The sequence below is a fragment of the Varanus komodoensis genome, unplaced genomic scaffold (assembly GCF_004798865.1).
Source record: "Varanus komodoensis strain SLA01 unplaced genomic scaffold, ASM479886v1 scaffold10, whole genome shotgun sequence".
In the NCBI taxonomy this organism is placed as follows: domain Eukaryota; kingdom Metazoa; phylum Chordata; class Lepidosauria; order Squamata; family Varanidae; genus Varanus; species Varanus komodoensis.
The window spans coordinates 30,563,029-30,582,682 of record NW_025335269.1 but is presented as its reverse complement, the minus strand read 5'-3'; the positions used below and the strand labels follow the sequence as shown (position 1 = coordinate 30,582,682).

At 39.9% G+C, this 19,654-nt stretch overlaps 1 protein-coding gene across 5 annotated transcripts in view; it reads right to left on the bottom strand.

Annotated features, from left to right (window-relative positions):
* Positions 1-18,819, bottom strand: part of ROCK2 (Rho associated coiled-coil containing protein kinase 2) — an 86,774-nt gene extending 67,955 nt beyond the window's left edge. For 3 of the 5 annotated variants that reach the window (XM_044417994.1, XM_044418031.1, XM_044418004.1), the window contains exon 1: positions 18,374-18,819. In XM_044417994.1, coding sequence (XP_044273929.1) covers positions 18,374-18,517 — 144 coding nt within the window. In that variant the 5' untranslated portion in view covers positions 18,518-18,819. Of the gene's footprint in view, positions 1-18,050; positions 18,254-18,373 lie in introns of those variants that run through there. The other 2 variants (XM_044418023.1, XM_044418014.1) reach the window with 2 other exon arrangements.
* Between the last annotated feature and the right edge of the window lie 835 nt (positions 18,820-19,654).

The window sequence follows — 19,654 nt, the reverse complement described above, 5'->3', positions numbered from 1 at the left end:
TTCCAAATGCTTTTGTGGTACTGTAGCAAAAACCTACATAGCAGGTGGGGGGGGCACTACTCTTGCCTGCCATCTCTGTGGCCCACTTAATCAACCACTGAACAGCCATGGTTCACACATAATGATAAGCTTTTGGGAGGGCTTTTGCCCAGAAAGCTGGCCAAGAAGTATTTTAAATAAATAAAAACAGGTCAAGCCATGGTTTAAACAACCCAGAGTTCACAAGCCAACAACTTGTGGTTAACAAGCAATGGTTTGTTAATGTAACTATGTTTACAAATCAAAACAGAGAATTACAACCACCCATGAATTAAATAAACCATGAGTTAGTAATATGTGTGAATTAGGTCTCTTTAAATTTCTTCTTTAGGAGAGGGGATACAAGCACCAGTTCTCTGGCTAAAGTTCTAGAGTACTGTTCTTCATCTGGTCACAGTCTGACCTAAGCTGAGTTACAACTACAGCAATGCCAACATATAAATCTGGGTAGATTTGATTTAAATTACTAGTCAGTAAGATTAATTTAAATTATGGTTTTCTACATGATTTGCACACATGCCTGCCATACCCGTAGGTAGAGGAACTTCATCAGAATATTCCCAAACTGGGTATGACCTGTGGAGTATTCATTTTTACTGCTTGTCCCTTCCTCCTCACACTTAGCTTCTTCTGCAGATCTACTCAACTCTCAACAACCTTCTTCAATTAATTTTTTGAAACTTGGCACTTAAGAAGGGGTTGATTCTATGCACATAGAATTGCAAAAGAACAATGGGATTAAGGTATTTTTCTCAACTCAACTCAACTTTTCTCAACTCTTACATTTTTGCTGTGCAGAAGAGGTATGTGATCTCTGCAGACACAAATTCTTAATTTTGAGAACTGTAAAACCAAGCATCTGTGACCATTTCTTCTAGATAGAAAAACTGTCCAATAATGTTACAGAAACCCCTGGAAGAGTATGGCATTGTGAATGGATTAATGGAATTTATTTACCAAAAACGAACAAACAAAAATGCATGACTATACAGCCTCATGCTACATAATTAAAAACTCATCCATATTTCATGATGAATATTCTTTGGATTATAATATATCAAACAGAAAACTATCCTAGATAGATTTTTCCTCAAAACATTTTATTTAAAACAAATCCAATTTAAATAAAAAAATCAAATTTAAATTAAAATCCATTTTTAATCATTGATTTTTATCCATCCTGATACAAATATATGACAAAATATATGACAAAAGGTTACCACAGTGCACATTTGGACTAAAGGCAGACCCTAGATTTGAATGTTAGCAAAATGGGCAGTGCAGATACAGAACTCAAATATGAAACTGTGCAAAGACAACCAAAAAGCAAAACAAAACACCACATAGCCATCTAAAGGTTTAGCAGTTCATAATAAACATGGTGCCATAGCAAGATGTAAAAACTCTCCCTTATAGCTTTTCCCTTTTTGCTAAATAAAGTTAACAAGCAGAAAGGAAAAGCAGATTATATTAATGTGGTGTCAGGCAGATATGAAACTAATATTATAGCATTTGATAGGATATCTAAGTTAGCTCTCTGTGGCTCCTAACATGTGCAAGCAGAGCTTGGAATTTCCTCTTCTTCCTCTGCACTGCAGCCCTCAGCATTTCCTAAAATTCAACTTGTCCAAGTTAAGAAAGACAAAGTATGAGAGTCTCCATTGATTATGCCAAACACCTATGCAGTAGAGCATCTTGTTTCCCACAAGGGCCAGGCAGATATCTAAGCCAGCCCAGAAACAAAACATGAAAGAAACAGCCCTCCCAGCAACTGTTATTTAAAAATATGCTGCCTCTGATGCAGGAGGAGGCATATAGCTATCATGATCTGTACCAGTTGTGAGTTGGTCCACTCATACACAAGAATCTTTACCTACAAACCTATACATTTCCTCAGGAATTATCCAACGGAAGAGCACACAAGAGCCTAACAAAGGAGCCTCACCTATGGAGAGCTTATAACACAGAGGAATATTCAAACATATGATCCTCCTCATAAAGCAGTGATGTTTTAGAATGCTAAAGAGAAGTAGATTGTGTACCCTGCTGAATACCTGGATCAATTCACAAAATATAGCCAATTTTCTTTTAAAAAAATTTTTATGGCATCTTAAAGACTAAAAAACTTATTACAGCATAAGCTTTCACATGTGATACCCCTGAATCTGATGGAATGCATTCTTATCAATGAAAACTTATGCCATAATAAATGTGTTAGCCTTTCAGGTAATACAAGACATCATGTTTCTGCCTCAACAAAGCACAACTACTCCTTTGAGGGGAGATTAAAAGAACCCTCTTACAGTGTGGATTATTTTATTACTGAAGATACCAGTTAGGATTTGGATGCAAGTTTCTGAAAACAGAGTATGAAAGCTAAATAACTGATCTTTACAACCACAAATGTTTCTGGAAAGATATGACAGAGGGTAAGATTACATTTTCTTCCTTTTAAAAAATTCTAATGTATTAGCTTGTTTTAAAAGTGATGGTATGACAAATTTCCTTTGTGGAATTTGGAGTATGAGTTAATTCTGTTCAGTATCTAATTCAAAAAATATTTTCCATTACATCTATTACTGAAAGGCTGAGAACTTCAAACTTGTTTCCCACTATGTTGAAGCTTTGTGGGGGAAATCGCTCTGATTCTCAGAGCTTGAAACCAGTTGACAATTTAAGCAAGCGTTTAGCTCTTTAAAAGCATTCATGATAGCAAATTCCATTCCTGAAACTTCGGATACTGAAGATTTATTCAGAAGAATATTTATTTAGAGGATTGCGTAAATGTTCCATCTGGTGTCAAGTTACTGACAGAAGTCATATTTTATCCCAAGAGTCTGCAATGTGAGTTCCACAGGGAGTCCTAATTCTTGGTTTTCTGCTAGACAAATTTATAGCAAAGGGTCTTTCTTAAGAGATGGGGGGGGGGGACACATTCTACCCATTCTGACATCATCACTGACCCCCTTTAGATTTCTGCTGCCTTCCAGATTCAGTGGACAAGTTTGCATGACATCAAACCCACATTGTGCCTGACAGAGAACCAGGCTTACTGTGGCTTCTATCCCTTTCTTCACCTTCAATTCTCCAACATGTTTCCATCACAGCAGAACCTCTCTCTCACTCTCTGCTCTGATTACAAATTGTTTTTGTTCCTTTCTGGTTTGTTTTTGTATTAGGAGGTTCAGGAAAACACAGTTGGGGTGGGATTGTATAGTATTTTCTCCCTTGAAAATTGTACAACTCTGTTCATCATTTTTATTATGGTATTTTATAGGTTGTTTTCCAGTATTTTGGAGGTGTGCAAATGAGCACTTACAGCTGTCCAAGTGGTGCTGTCTTGCCTTCTCAATGACTATGCAAGTTTCAGCTGTAAAAAGAAACAGCAGGTAACATACTTGGAAATATGAGACTGCATGTGGACTAACTTGTGCACAGTTCCTGGATGCAAATTAAAACGGTAGAAGCAGCAAAAGGAGGAACATCAGAAAGGGGTGGAGGTGATACTTTAAAAAAAAAAAGTCCTGCAAAGTGCACTGCAGCAAATGAGAGCTGTATTAACATTTCCAAATTTTCTTCTCCATGTTACTGCTTTGCTATGGCGTATATATTTTCTATTCCACTTCAGTGCTCTGTAACTCATAACAAGATGTAAGAGCAAGAAACAGAAGGAAGCGCCAAGTAAGAAGGGAGGGGAAGTGAAAGTATGAGATGAAAAGGTGTTTTTCCAGTGGGGATATTTACTTTACTTTGGGAGTGGGTGTGTTCATTTTAGTGTATCATGACACAACCTTTAATAGAAAAGGCTGCTTGCTAGCTAGCAATGTAAGCGCTGAAGTGCAAGACAGGAATATAAGAATGCTTGGCTAAATATTGGAGCGCACAGGTTCCCTTCCCAAAAAGTCAGTGAATGAATTACCACGGTCATAGGTGACTGGAAAATTAATTCCATTTGGTTTGCTGATGCAAGACAGGGTGGAATTTCCCTCAGTAGCGAGCTACCCTATCATACCGAGTGCAGGAAGGGTGCTGACACAGGAATGAAAATAACAAGGAGTCATCTGGGATACCTGCTGGAGCTGACTGGAGGACTGAGGAGAAATAGTAAGCCATGGCAAACCCAAATGTCAGTCAGATATACCACTGGTTGTTCAGCTAACAACCAAACTCATGTTGGCTTATCTGCAAGGTAGCTTAATGTGATATGTGAACCTGTCCTCTGTCCTGTTTTTCAACTGGCTTGCCATCTATGCTATCCACTCAGCATAATTCTATGTGAAGCCAAGAACCGCTTTTGCTAGCAATTAACAAAACATGCAAAGCATTCTCAAAATCTGACATCATAAGCATTTTTACTGCAATCTTGTAGCCTGTATAAGCCAACTAAATGCCAGTTTCAGTGAGAGATGCTGACAATATCAACACTCTTACAAGCTCTTATTTCCAAGCCAACTGATTTATATTGTGTGGGTATTGTTAACTAAGATTTTGTTATTCAATGAAAGTATTTAGGCAGGGTTATTTAATATCATTTCTAAATTAAGTAGAATCATCAGAATAGTCCATCTAACGAGATGTGTGTTAAAAATATTAAAACAGTTGAAAGCTAGTCAAGTAAGTATCTTCAGGCACAGTAAACCAAAAACATGGATTGAAAATAGAACTGCAAGAATTTAGAACTCCTCCAATACATTAAGAAAGCACTTTCAGTCTCTATTCCTTTGATAGTATCAATAAAGTAGATGCTAAAAGTCATTCACTCTAGAAAACAGACTCTTTTCACCTATACTGTTATCTACAAAAATATCTTTCTTCACCTGTACCAAATACAGAATTTGATGGGGAAATGTCAGTCATATTCTGAAAACGAGGATATGCACAAATTCCTAGCATGACATTCAATAAGCCAAAATATGCACAAGTTCTGTGCACCTGCTATCTTCCCTCCACATGTATGAGTCCAAAAGCTTCAGTTAACTGTAGCTTCTTATTGAGTGCTAACTGTGAACTACAGCTAATAGTTTTCAAATAATTAAGAGGCAAATTTAGAGGCCAATTTTTAAAAGTTGGCAGCAATCAATTGTAGTCCTCAATTCACACATAATGAAAAATTATAGTTAACTGTGACTTCCTGCCTTGTTTCATCATCCATATGTAAAAGAAAGAACATATGGGATACATATAGGTGATCAGAGCTAATGTATATCGTGGCTTATTAAGCCAAGATTTGGTAATTCAACTACAGCTACATGTGAGGGATAGACTCTGCAGGTACAGTAAGAAAGATCACTAGTCCAAACAAACCTCTGGTTCTACACAGTCCCATCTGCAATGTATCATAGCCTACAATAGAAATGAGACTAAAGTAAACTACAGTTAAGAGGAAATTAGCATCTGCACAGTCACGATTCCTAGTTATCTAAATACAGGTTTCTAGCCTATAGTACAAGCTAATACACTAAGCAGGCTTAAGGTCAGGGTATATAGAGTTGCGTGGGTAAATTATCATACTGAGGTACACACAAGAATACAGCAGAATTCAGAAAGATAATGTAGCAGTATGGACATGACAGCTGGCTTATCTGCCTACTGACAGATCACACAATAACCCTTTCCATGTAATTACATATGGAAGTGAAAGTCAGTGTGGAGGGTGGGGGGAAGCCAAGAAATGATTGTGAGAACTGACCTTTTGGCAGGAAAGATGAAATATATCTAAGCTTGGACACTCACAGCATAAGGGCACAATCTTCTGGATGTCTGGACAAAAATGAAGTCCTACAAGTTGTAGGCCTCCTTTCTGTCTAACCATGCATAGGACTGCAGTCCAACTCTCTCAGACTGTCTCATTTTCTGTCTCTCTCAGAAAAGTAATTTTTCAGATTTTATATTCCTTTTAAAAGAAATGCATATTTTAAAACTCCCAGTTCTACCTTCAGGAGAATTACCCCATAGTTTAATGTAATTTCTTAATAATAATCAAACACTATCAACATCGCTATTTTAACAGTTATAGATAGTATAATTTGTTCTGTTGCTTATTTTAAACAGTCCTGCAAAAAGACAGCATTTAAGATTGATATTTGAGTTTATTTAATTCAATAGAGAATTATTGTCCAGCGGAAAACAGACAAGAAGTTTATTTTGGTATTTTCCTGCTGTAAGAATCAAGAACAGGCATGAGAGAGAAAAAGCAAAAGAGAGAGAGAGAGAGAGAGAGAGAAATGTCATATCCTGAAACCGAATGAACAAATAAGGCTTTCTGCTCTTCTCAGACTTCCTCACATCCCAACTGGAAATAGTCCCATAGTTTGCACACGATCTTAAAGTCAATATCCTTAGCATTCAACACAGATTTGACTAGTATAAACATAAGTGTAATGTATACATTTGTTACTGGCAAATCTCAGTGTATTTAACTTAAAAGGAGGATCATTGATTTACCTAAAAACTACTTCACATAAAATGTTTTGCTGTACTTGAAACCACTTGGCATGGTCCATGTATGAACAAACACGTGAATCAGCCAGTTGCAGATAACAGCTGTCTGTGTTTTCCACAATCATGAAGCACTTTTTCAGGTCAGCAACAAAAAATTGCTGCTGGCTATATTCACCATTGGTAGATTTTTACAGTGTCCACAAAATGAGTCCTTGGAACACTCAAGATCACTTCTGAGTGTAAGAAAACCTTGAGAACTGGATCAACCAATTCTGCTTGACAGTTACCAATACATAAGGGGAAAATGCAATAAATAACTAGGCTGAGAACTGACAAAACTATGGTGGTCAAACAAAAATAGGGAGTGCGTCTGAGGTGAGTGATCAACTGTTTTTATTTTCAGATAAGAGAGATCTTTTACTTTGCAAGACAATGTCTTCCTATTAAATGAGGAATATTCCCTTCCAAAAAGGAATACTTCACAATCCTTAGCTGCTCTCAGAAGAGGATAATTAAACAATGCTATAATACAGGGGTGGCCAGAGGTGCTCAACAGAAGAGCCGCCTACAGTAAATGTCAGATATTTGAAAGCTGCAAGAGTGCATCTGCAGGCAGTGGTGACAAGAGGCAAGCAGGCGCTCTGGTAGGCAGCAGCAGTGGGCGGTGAAAGCAAGTGGGCATCCACAGGCAGTGAGCAGTAAACCACCAGATAAGCTCACAGACCCACATGTGGTTTGTGAGCCTCGGTTTGGTCAGCCCAGTTATAATCAGAGATCCTCCAGTTCCTGGGTCACAATAGTGACACTTTAAAATAAAAGCTGTTTCTAAAATTAAACTGGTAGCATGAATGAGTAGTGAAGTTAATGGCACCTCACCTCAGAATTAAGGTTATTCACATTAGCACTTTGTACTTCACCCTTGAGAAGGAATTCATGGAAGGTGACTTTTATAACACTTTCTCTAAAGTGCAAACTGTCCTAATGCTAGCACCCTAGACTTCTGTGTAACACTGTTCCTTGTGACTCCCTAGTACAGTCTGTTTTCAAGCACTCAAGACATGGATAAGAATGTAGCTCAAAATTATATTTCATCATAATCCACCATCTTTCTCAGGAGCAAAAAACAGTGTGAGCTATTTAAATAGCCACAGCAAGATGATATGAGAACAAACTGTTAGCACCTCTTTGCTTTTACAAGAGATGTCACAGTCAATTTCATTCACCCATTGCATAAACAAGTAGGATAAGCAGAGAAGAGTCAATAATCTACAACTCTTGTTGATGTGCATGTATATAATCATGCTAAAACAGTCTTAGTTTACTGAAGTAGGAAAATGGCCAGTTAACAACTAATCCCAACAGTACCCTGCTTTTAAATTAGATATCTGTATCAAACAATGCTATTCTTTAATTAAATCATGACCTAATATCTTACTCATAACTCAGAAAAAGCACTTCACTAGGAAATCAAATTAAAAAGGACAGTTACAGCATTGTACCTGCACATATTTTCTTGACTACTTCCTAATTTTTTCTTGGGGGCAGAAGGGGGGTGTTGCATCATGCAAGACTGTTGCTGGGATGCATTTGTTTGCTTACTACTAGAATAGGGCAAAGTATAGTTCTTTGCTTATATACTGCTTGACTGAAGAAGACAGGTGAATTAGCAGAGGTCATAATCATAGTGTATTTTTGGATGAAGGCAAGATAATTATCCTTTAGCAGGTCAGAAAGTAATTAAATCCTAACATGGAGAGAACATATCAGAATCAAGCAGTAAAGCTTTTCCTAACTGCAGGTGTGTGTGTGGGGGGGGAATCATTCAATTCTTCTTCACAAGAAAGAAAACAACATTTTTATAAATCCCCTGGATGTTAAAAACAAAACAAAACAAAGCAAAACTGTACATTGGAAAGATGCATCCTACTCTTCTTCCAGATGTGTGCTAAGTTTTGCTGTTACTTTTAGAAACATGGGTTTGCATTAAATTGCCATTGCATAAAATACTGCTACACCATTATTAAATTACCAAGACTTTAGAACACACATTTGCACACAAATCATGTGTCCATGCATACAAGAGGGAGGGAGGGAGGGAGAAATGAAAATTAATAGCTAAAGCAACTGGGTGAGAGAACATTCATTCCATCACAGTGACAAGAGGCTTCATTGAAAACACAGTATTGGCTAACTCAGTCTTGCTGTACCCAATCATCTGCTCACCTTGGGAACCAGAAGTCTCCAAACAAACATCCAAACTGGAAACTGGCTTTGCCCAAGTTGCAAGAGTTGCAAGACTAGAACTGCGTGAGTAGCTGTTGTAGTTCTGTGTTCAGGATGAGCAGTTTTACATGACAAACCACAACACATGCAACTGCCATATAAAAACATGCTGCTTAGCATAGATCCGTGAAGGCTGTACATAATGGCACATAATTCTCTTTCTCTCTCCTCCATCACAACCCCTACAATCTCTTTAATGCTGCCAATACATCTTGCTACAAAAGGCAGCAGAAACAATGGTGAACTAAGGGGCAACTCGCAGCCATTACCTTCAAGGCTACTATGTTGCAAGAACAAGCAGGTACTGTCAAGGACCATCAAGAGCCAGAAGAAACAATAAGATGCTGAGCCAATTCATCGCTTCCATTCCATTCCCACCTTCATGGGAAAAACAACCTGGCTGCAGTTATGAAGGTCTTTATTCATTATGAGGCCATCAGGCTTCCCTCATCTCTGCAGCCACAACAGGAAGTAGAGAAGAGGAAAAGTACAGAGTCAGCAGTCTTACATGGCATTCAGGTCCCATAGCCTAGACAGCACACACTGGAGTGTTGCATTGTGTGTGGATCGCTGTTACTTCCTGTCCCTGTCCTTCCAACATTAAAGACATCTAGTGATGAAGGATAGAAGGGGAAGAGATTACAACATAGGGCATTCTCATCCTCCACTCAGAGGAAGTCCCATTTTCAGCGCATTGGGACAGCATCTGACAAAGCACCTCTCCAACTAGATCGTGCCAAGATGCAACCTCAGAGTGCTTCCTTTGGGTGCCTCCTCCTAGGAGGCAGCAGATGTGGCAGCAAGTGAAAGGCTTTCTTAGTTGCCCCCCCTCCACAGAATGCTCTTGTGCTATGAACACTGCCACCTTTTCGGCACCCTAATTAAACCTGCCCTCCGCTCTCCAGCATTTGATGGCATATAATGAGGCATATATGTCAACTCTTTCCACCAGGTCCAGTATTTTATTGAAAATACTTTAGATGTTTAAATCATTTTAAATGTTGTATGTTAGAGATATTAAATTACATTTCTATTAGCTTGTATTATGATATGTATTTTTGTGAACCACCCACAGCTATTGAATGGTCTAGAGATAGAAAAATAGTCATCAGAATAAGAAGAATGGCAGGAAGCAGTTTATCAGAGCAAAGAATGGGTAACTTGCTACTAGATTATTAATTGTATGGTTGCTCTTTTTTTTCCACAGCGCTCTCACTATTTTTCCCACATTATTATAATAATGTATTTGACTCTAAGTAACTGAAGATGCCACAATAGTATAAAATCAATTCTAACCATGAGTAGCTGGTTAGAACAGCTAACTTAAGAACATGCTTCTTCGTCTAGCTCAGCTTCAGCATTGGTGTTTACAACAAGGAATGGAAATCACAACTCCATTCTTCATTTTCCACAGGTGAACCATCAACAAATAGCAAAATGCACGTAATCATTATCTGCAATGTGAACACTCTATTACTAGTCCTGATTTTTTGGGATACACACTATCCATATTTTCCACTTTTTGTCTCTAATCACAATTCCCTTAATTTTTATTCCTTCTTTTACTATTATTTTGTTCTCCATTGTTTCAACATTTTCCTATACTGCCCTATTGGTTGCAACCTAGAACAACTGCACTGTAGATTTTACTAGAAATTTCTTATACAGTTTGCTATTTTTTCTTTATCTTTAACATTTGTTCTAAGACCAAGAATTAATAAGTTTGTTCCTGTCCCAACTATGAAAGGGGCCAGGTCACAGAAGAGAGAGAGACAGGATTCCTATGTGTTAATGCAGCTGCATTCCATTTTCACAAGCATCAAGAGAGTTCCTAAACCCCCATCTAAGGCCTTGCATACTAGTGTTATTAAATGTAAATAGTGGTAGATTCCAAAGTAATTTAAAAAGATTATGTTAGCAAGACACCAACCCCATTTTCCTAAAATGCTCACAATTTTGCATACCAGATCTTCCAAAATTCTTAGCAAGAGGTCCATGGAGATTGCAGAGAAATATGCAGAAGAAAATCATGGACCCAAGCTTCACACAGTCAAACCTAATTTGTCTGCAGAATAGGAGGTGATCATCTTCACAGTTCTACTGTGAAGACAAAATGGAATGAAAACCATAAAGTACTTTGTAAGTTAAAAATAAAAGTATTATAAGCCATAGTAATATCTAGCACAGTTTTTCACAAAGAGTAGCTTTTGTTTAATTTGCATCATGCTCTCATATTATACAAACAACCTCCAACCAGCTATGAATCTACATCTTTTGCTGATCATCACCATTTTAACTATTAAAATCTCCTAAAATTTCCCCCTGAAAACTCTAATGATGGTTCTCGAAATTCTGTTCTAGTTTTCTAGGGAAAAGTCCTTTTTTTCCTATTCCAATTATATTTGCAAATATGAAGGTATATTTTAAAGCAGCCTTGCAAATAAGCCCACAAAAGTTCCTAATGCCACACATCTACTTAGAAACAAACGTCTCACTGAATTCTGTGGCACATATCCACGGTTAAATAAATACAGGATCTCCACCTATAGGAGCAATCCTATGGAAGTCTTGACCAAAAAAAGGGCATAAAATCCTCAGCATTCCCCAGACATTACAAGGTTGTAGGACTCTTCTGTGTCTAAACTTGAATAAGATTGTGCCTTTTTTCTTTTGACCAACCTTCTTTGGGGTTAATACCATGCATTTCCATACAGGCCATGAACAACAAAAACAAGATGTTTTGCAGGGTACTTAAAAAAATTCCTTCCATCTAAATGGTTAGCAATCAGAAGCAAGGCACAGAATTTCTTCCTCCAGAGCCAGCAGAAAAGTATAGCTGATCCAAGTATAGCTGATCCATCCTTCCTGTAACAGTCTGCTTACTCTGACTACTAAAGGAGTTGTTAGACACAAAGCTGTTTTAAATGTCAGATCCAGTAGAGCATTTATGCTTTTATCTTAAACTGGCTTTTTCCCATCTAGACCAATAAATAATAAATCCTTCAAGCTGAAATAACTTTAATCTACTGACCCTGCTGATTCCCTTGAATCTGGCAGATCACTGTGCAATTAGTGGGTACTGCCAGTTCTGGAATGGGAATCACCACTTGCACTGCAGAAATGCAGTATTTTCCTAAAGGGAGATCCAAAAAGAGGAGAAATGATCATTTCTCAATCAAGACAGGCCCATGGGGCTCGGATAACCTGTCCCATTCAAGAAATGAGCATTTTCATTTGTTTCCAAACACTTCTGGAACCACTAGATCTTTGTTCCACAAGCAATGGGCGCCACTTGCAGATGGAAAGAGAGTCAGCAGGGTATGATGCCCCACAGGCTTCTGCCCACTGTATAGAGACTAAGATCTTGTATTTACATCGCTACCAAGTGACTATTATTCTGTTAGTTGTGTTCTTCAAACTCATGCTCCTAGTACAGAAGATGAACTCCTTAACAGTGTAAGAAATTCTGAATGTTTCTCCTTCTGATATTATGCCCTAAAATACAGAGAACTAAAGCAACCCTCCCCAGCCTGGCACTCTTGTGTTTTTGGAGTATATCTCCCATAATCCCCGACTTTCAGGGATGCTGGCCACAATTAATGGAAGTTCTAATATAAAACCTGTGGAGGATATCAAGCTGCAGAAAACTCAACTAAATACTCTTTGTAAGTCTTACTGAAACAAATGTCTTTATCCCTATGTGACATTAAATCCAATGCTGTGTTCACATGAACAAAGACCACAGGGTTGAGGATTTGGCCTGTCACAGTCAGGCAGCTTCTATCGCTGTTATTGGTGCTCTACAGCGTGTAAAACAAACTCACTCAGCAGTTTTTAGGAGAAGGAATAGACAGAATGCATAAGGCTGACTGTGCCATCTAACTTTAAGGCCTTAAGAGTTTAGGTCCCTATTCTTAGCATAGATAGCAGAAACAGTTCAGAAAGGGATGGGACAGAAGAGCTTGAGTGGGCAATGGGCAGTGGTAGAGGGCTCTGCTTCCTTGCCTCTCATAGTAATTGCAGTCTCCTCCCATCCCAGACTTGCACCACAGCAACTGCAGGCAAGAATCAAGCATGTTAGATCAAGCCATATACATACTGTGGCATCTTACAGCATCTTCTATAAAATCCACTATTAAAAAGCCTTGTAATTCATACAAAAATCATTCTTTTAAGATACTTCTCCTTACTCATACATTTTAAAATTAAAAACTAGCTATCAAGATCTTGAAAATATAACCTCATCACCCCTTAAGTTTGCAGTAATGCAGCTGCAATTTAGCTCTTGTTCAATACTTCAACATCTTGACCACAAGTTTTAACAAACAGTCTAAAACGTTATACTGACTAATGACATAAAATGGTTCAAAAAGACTCAGTTAAAAAGCACAACCATCCCAGAAGCATTCTGCTATACTAGTTTCTATAGAAAGACTGGCATAGCCTCACCACCCATAAAAGTAAATAAAACTACTCCCCCCAAACACACACAGCTTTTTTGCTGATATCCTTTTGATGACAAGTAAAGGTTGGAGTTGACTGAACCAATAATCTACATCAACCAAAGAGTTGGCCAATTTGTATCTTGCTTCATTATTACACTTTACAATTAAGTACAATTAACATGTATGACATTAATATTAGAAAACATGAATGTGAGAAAAGCACCTTTCTAACAGGTTTCTCTGACAGTGTCTAAGGGCTAGTGTAGGTATAACATAATGCTGGTTCTTAAGGGACTGGAAATGGGATTCATGACCATGCATTTCCTCAAGTCTCACCCTTGCTGACACAATTACACTTGCCTGACTTCACCAGATCTTGGCCTGACATTTACCAAGTATTAACCATGAGTAACCCACAGCAATTTAAAATGCTGTTTTTAGCATGCCCCTTCCCTCATTTTCTGTTTAACCATAATTAATGATGTTCAGACATAACCACAGGTTATGTGGTTATATCTGTATATGTGGTTATACAGAGGGGGTGGTGCACAGACCCACTGTATTCTCTTTATCTGTTAATCTTAGGTAAGGACAAGCATTGTGTTAGGACTGATGCAGATGTTCTAATGCAGACTGCATGAAATTGTTCAAATATTGTCTTTTAAAACATGTTATATATACAAAATATATGTTTGGGGGTTGATAGCTCAAAATATCTGCATACCTTTTTTGTAGAAAGGATGTTATTGTTTTTCAGCCATTTGGCTAAGATCAAGTTAGTTCAAATATACAGTAGTAGAAAAGCAGGCATCTTAATAATTTCACATCAATGACATAGCTTCAACTTTTTTACTATGCTCTGTAGAAAAATGCATTCACCAAAAAATAAGCTTTTGAGAACTGGAACCTGTTAGAAAAGGTGCAGAAATTGATAATACAATGTCTGTTAAGGCTATTGCAAAAGTCAAAAGTCAGAGTTCTGTCCTTATTGTTCGAGGTATGTGGCACATGCTGACATGCAAACTAAGTGAAAGGCCAGTTCTTTCCCTGAAATAACTTCCCATTGACTCAGTGCTGTTTCATACTAATGAGAACTAAACTGGATTTAGTTGCAAATGAAAGATGTGGCATTAATATGCCAAGCCATTTATGGCTCACACTGCTACTATTGGTGCTGCTATCACGCACATTTACAAGCTCTTCCCAAAAGTGAAATGTGAACTTCAGCTTGTCCATTTCTGCATTTACAGGGAGCTTTGTAAAATTATAAACTGTCATTAGCTGATTGCAGTCAAGCAGTCTTCAAGCCAAGAATACCACTGATTAAATAACAACCTACTTTCTTCAAAATCACAAGAATTTAAGAAAAGAGTGAAGACTGCTTACTTGCTTTCATTTCAGGAGTCTTAGTCAAATACACAACACAACCTTTCCCCAACCTGGGCTCCTGAAATGTTTGACAATTTCTAGCATTCCTGAACCACTGTTGACTGGAGCTGATGGAAACTTAAGTCCAAAGTATCAAGAAGGCAGCAGGTTAGAGGAAACTGCACTACACTGTAGCCATTACCCACATTTTTCTAGCAACTAACTTCTTTTAGAGCTATGAGTGTACTTAACTTTAAACAAGTTTGTCATTTTGGGGCAGTATTGGATAAAAACCAAGAAGAACTAACTACTCTGGGAACCCAGCTGGAAAGTAGAACAGAATGTAAGTAATAACTCTATGTGCTAGTCAATATGTGTCTGAATACTATTAGGCACAAGTAAATACACCTGTACAGAAATTTCATTGTTTCATCATGACAGCTAATTAACTTTTCTACAATTAGTAAATTGTTGTGAAATGTATTGTTCTCATACATTTATGCTTTACATATTTGTTACTGAATCAGGCAATTGACAGTTTTTCTTTTGCTTTTTAATCAATCAACAAACCATGGTTCTTTGTCTATACTGATGTTTGAATCACTATTCAGAATGTCAATTAATAAACCTAACAATGTGGGCTGCATTCCTCTTCAAACAAGGCACAGAGAAGTTCCATTGATTTTAGTGGAAATTAAATACCTGTAATCCACTAAAGGATTTCAGAAGTGACAACCAAGATAAAATTTAAAATCCAAGCCTGAAATAAATTGTACAACCCCCATTACTTAAGTAAAACAAAAAAAAAAAAATCAATCAAGATCTTACAGAAATGCAGCAAAGCACAACATAAGTTTACTAATAAGTAAAAGGGGCCCTTGTTGAGCAATATTTTGACTTACCTACAAGAGTCTTGCAGCTTAACTCTCCTAACTACATCCTATTAATACACACAAAAATAAAATGCAGTTGAAAGACTTAACTGCTATAAGTCTTACTTCAAATATAATTTGGCAGTTCCTGTTTTTGACAGAGACAGTGTTTCTCTCACTGCCCCACCAATGGAGATCCAACCTTTTTAAAAAATATAACTAATCTGTTGCACAATTTCTACTCTTCATGTTTAAGATGCATATTGAAGATACATTCAACACAAAGAGGTTCACTTAAATTTTGTGTGCAAGACTACAATCCTAATGAACCTCCTCAAAGTCTCCATGAAACCAATGGAGCTAATATTGAACTTCTCATATCCAGTTTAAAGTGATGTCTACTGGAGTAACATGACCATATCCCTCTCTCCTCCCCTCTGTACCAATAAATTATTTGCTCAAGTGAGGTGTCCCAGCCTTCCAAAGCAGATGTTGCTGGTGTGTGGGACTCCCCTGCTTGGTCATACCAACAGAACTGCTTCCATCAGCAGAAAGACAGTGTTGGAGTCAACTCCAAGTACTGGACAATTCAGGAACTCAATCTAAAATCTAAGACACTACGAACTGCAAAATATTTTATTGCACAAATAATATATCATACTGTCTGCAACAAAACCAGATACTATGGAAGGGTGCATTACTCACTGCTTCTCAGTATATTATAATGATCTTGTTGAAAGCAACCATATGCAGGAGCCAAAATACTGCAGTGGTTAGAATGATGGACTAGGATTTGGGAAACCCAAGTTCTGGTTTTCACTCAGCCATGAAGCTTGCTGAGTGATTCTGGACCAGCCACAGACTCTCAAACTGAACCAACCTCACAGGGTTGTTGTGAGAATGCAAGGAGAGGAGGAAATCCTTGTAAGCTATCTTAGATTGCTTGCAAAGAGTACAATGATAGGACATAAATGTACTGTAATAATAAGCAGAAACAAGTTGTTTCAAGTATCAGTTTAATTTTCTCTTACTGAAATGACTTCTTTTTAACTGATACTATAGCCACTGTATATAATCCACTCAATCACACTACAATTAAACACATTGGGGGGGGCGGCCTGGGGGGGGTGAGCTGACCCCAAATTAAGTATATATGTGAATTAAGTATTTATTCAGTATTTCAGTATGCAGAGACAGGGAATGTGAAGGTCTCTAGTTGTTTCTGGACACTAACTACCAGCAGCCCTACTTTGCATGGCCAATGGCCAGAGATAACAAGAGCTGAGAGTTCTGTGGGTTACAAATTTTCCACACCTTATCAATAGCAGGTATTTGGCCATGGGGCTCACTAGATGAAGATGATCATCATTATACTGGTACTGAATACTGGAGACTGAGCTCTTTTTGAAGAATGCAAGTTTAACCCATATAACCCCTGAAATATTCTGCTATCCTCTCATCAAGTGTCATGCATGTCATCATTACACCCTGGAGTGTCTGTAACAAGTAGAGATCTCTAGCCTCCAGCACACAGACACACAGACACACTATTTAGTCAGTTCCTGTACTTAGGCCAAAGGACTGAGTCATTTTTGCAAATGACTCCAGCTGCTTCTTTCTCCCTACCCCCTCCACTTCCAAATGCCTGCAGGGAGAAACTCTTGGAACAGAAACAAAAATCCCATTCCTCTTTCTCCAAGAGTAGGCATGAGGTCTCTGCTGTCCCAAAAGCTATTTTCCTATCCAGACAGCATGCTGATTGTACCTTTCACAATCTCATTTTTAGAAATGGAAAACCTTCAGATCTATCTTTCTCCCTTAATAAGTTTCTAAAGGGAAGGAAAGGTTCTTTGTATATACAGACCTTTAAAAAGAAAAGTGTCTGCTCGTATTAGTGTAGCTAATAAAGTTAATCATTTCTGCTAAACTGCTGCCTCCCAAAGATTCCTTCCCTAAGTATGTCTGTCATTTCTAAGCATTTCCAGTGAATGCTTGCAAGTGGAAAATCAACACTAGTTTTGCATTAACAGAAACCAAGTTCACTGGGAAATCAAAGACAAAAGATCAAAGATGACACTGAAAAGTTACTGACATGGAGTAACATTTCAATACAATCAGATTTAAACCGAAGTATTTCTGAATAATTCAATGAAATTTCCAGGATGAATGAGTTTAGGATTCAAGTAAAAGCTACAACTCACTGTTCCATTGGGGCTGTACCCGCAAATAAAAATATTCAGAAATGATTCACTGTCACGCAGTCATACTATAAACTAACATCTGTCTTACAATACATACAGTCCTCCCTTTTACCATTCCCAGAACCCGCATTTGCTCCCTCTTCTTTACTTCCCACCAGTCCTCCTGGTAACTTTCGTGGGCAGTAATTTTTCAACAGGTCCAGCTTGAACATAACTGCCTTCACCTTCTCTCTTTACTCCTCTAAACATACTCCTTAAAGGGGAAAAGTGTTCAGTATTACTGCATCACCCATCTAAATCAAGTATCTCAATCCCAAACCTCCCACTATCGAGAGTTTTCCAGTTGGCGGAGGAGAGAACACAACATGGGGTTTGAAGTTAAAACATGCACGCATACACACCCTTTTTTCAAGCGATCCCGACAGAAAACTCTCCAACCCCATCCATGTTGAAGTACGCGTTCAAAGCAAAAGCGGGAGAAAGCGGGAGCAAAAGCTCCCCTCTTCTCAGCCCCATCCAAGGCGTCCGGCGGTTCCCTCCTTTTTCCGCACTGACTGAAAACGCGGGAGCGGAGCCCTCCACGCCACCCCGAAACCTCTCCCAAGCCAGATAATTCCTTCCTCCCCTCCATAGCTCAGACCTCCTTCTCCCGCAAGTCTCCCACCCCATCACGTCTCCGCCACCCAGCCCCGGCCCAATCAGCAGCAGCAGCAGCTGAACTCACCAGCAAACTTTCCACATTGACCGGAGACCGGGGATCCCGGATCATGGACTCCAGCTTCCTCTGGCGCCCCGTCGCGAGCCCTTCCCCAGATTCCGGCGGCGGGCAAGCAGACATTTTCACCGCCTGCTGCTGCTGATGGTTCATTCTCCCACTCTCGGCGGGTCTCCCCGGCCAGCTTCTTTTTCTTCCCCCTTCTCGAGCGCCAAGGCGAACCCTCCGATGGCTGTCTGGCGGGAGGAGAGGGCGGCAGCGGCAGCACCAACACGCGAGCGGCGCCTTCCGTCGCCAGCGCCGGTATCCGCTCCGGGGCCTATTGAATTTTGGCTGGAGAAAAGCAGAGCGGTCCGCCGGCCGGGGAAACGGGCTTGTTCAGTCCTGGCCTGGCCCGGCCAGGCCTGCCTCAGGAGGAGCAGCGAGAGGGGCGCAAGCGGCCGCCCTCCTCCTCCTCCTCGCACGACTGGGGCGGGCACTGCCGCCGCCGCCGCCGCCGCTCCGCCCGCCCAGTTGCAGCCCCCACTTCGCAGGCATGAACAGCCCGGAGAGACCGAAGGTGGGCGGCTGCAGGGAGGCGAAAAGGGCAGATTCCCGCGGGAAGCGCCCGCTGCCTTCTTCACTCCCCCTCCTCTGCACCGACTAGGCGGAAAAATGAGGCACCATCGGGTCCCCGGCCATTTTGCACTACCAGGTCAATACCCCCGACGGGGAGAAGTCGAAAGGGGGAAGCCAGCGGCGGAGGAGCCCGGCGGGCTTCTTCCCTCCTCCTCTTCCTTCGCTCTCTTGCAGCGAGGCGGGAGAGGCACAGCCCGCCTCGCTGCGTTTCCTCCCTCTCTGTTCCTGTGCCGCTGCTGTCACTGAAGAGTGCTGCCCCACAAGCTACTGCCCCTCCAGCAGCGCGGGTGACTGAGGCGACTTCCCCATCTCCCTCCCTTCCTTTCTCGCTCCCGCCTTAGAGAATTATTTCTATTGCTGCCGCCGCCGCCGCAGCCGCGATGGCCTCCTCGTTACCCACAAGCCTTCGCTTCGTGTCCGAGCCCCCCTAGCAGGCAGACGGGCAGAGAAGGGCGGGGGAGGAAATGGACAGCGGAGGGTCTCTCTCTCTCTCTCGCATAGTTATTAAGACCGTCACTAGGACTAACAATAAACCCTTTAACTCAGAGGGGCCTGATATTTGTGCATGAGGTTGCTGCTGACCTACGCACGCGTCTTGCCCCAAAAGAGGATTGCTGACGGGGCTACACAAACGGCTAGGAAAAGTCATCCTAAATGCATGTGTGCGCGCGT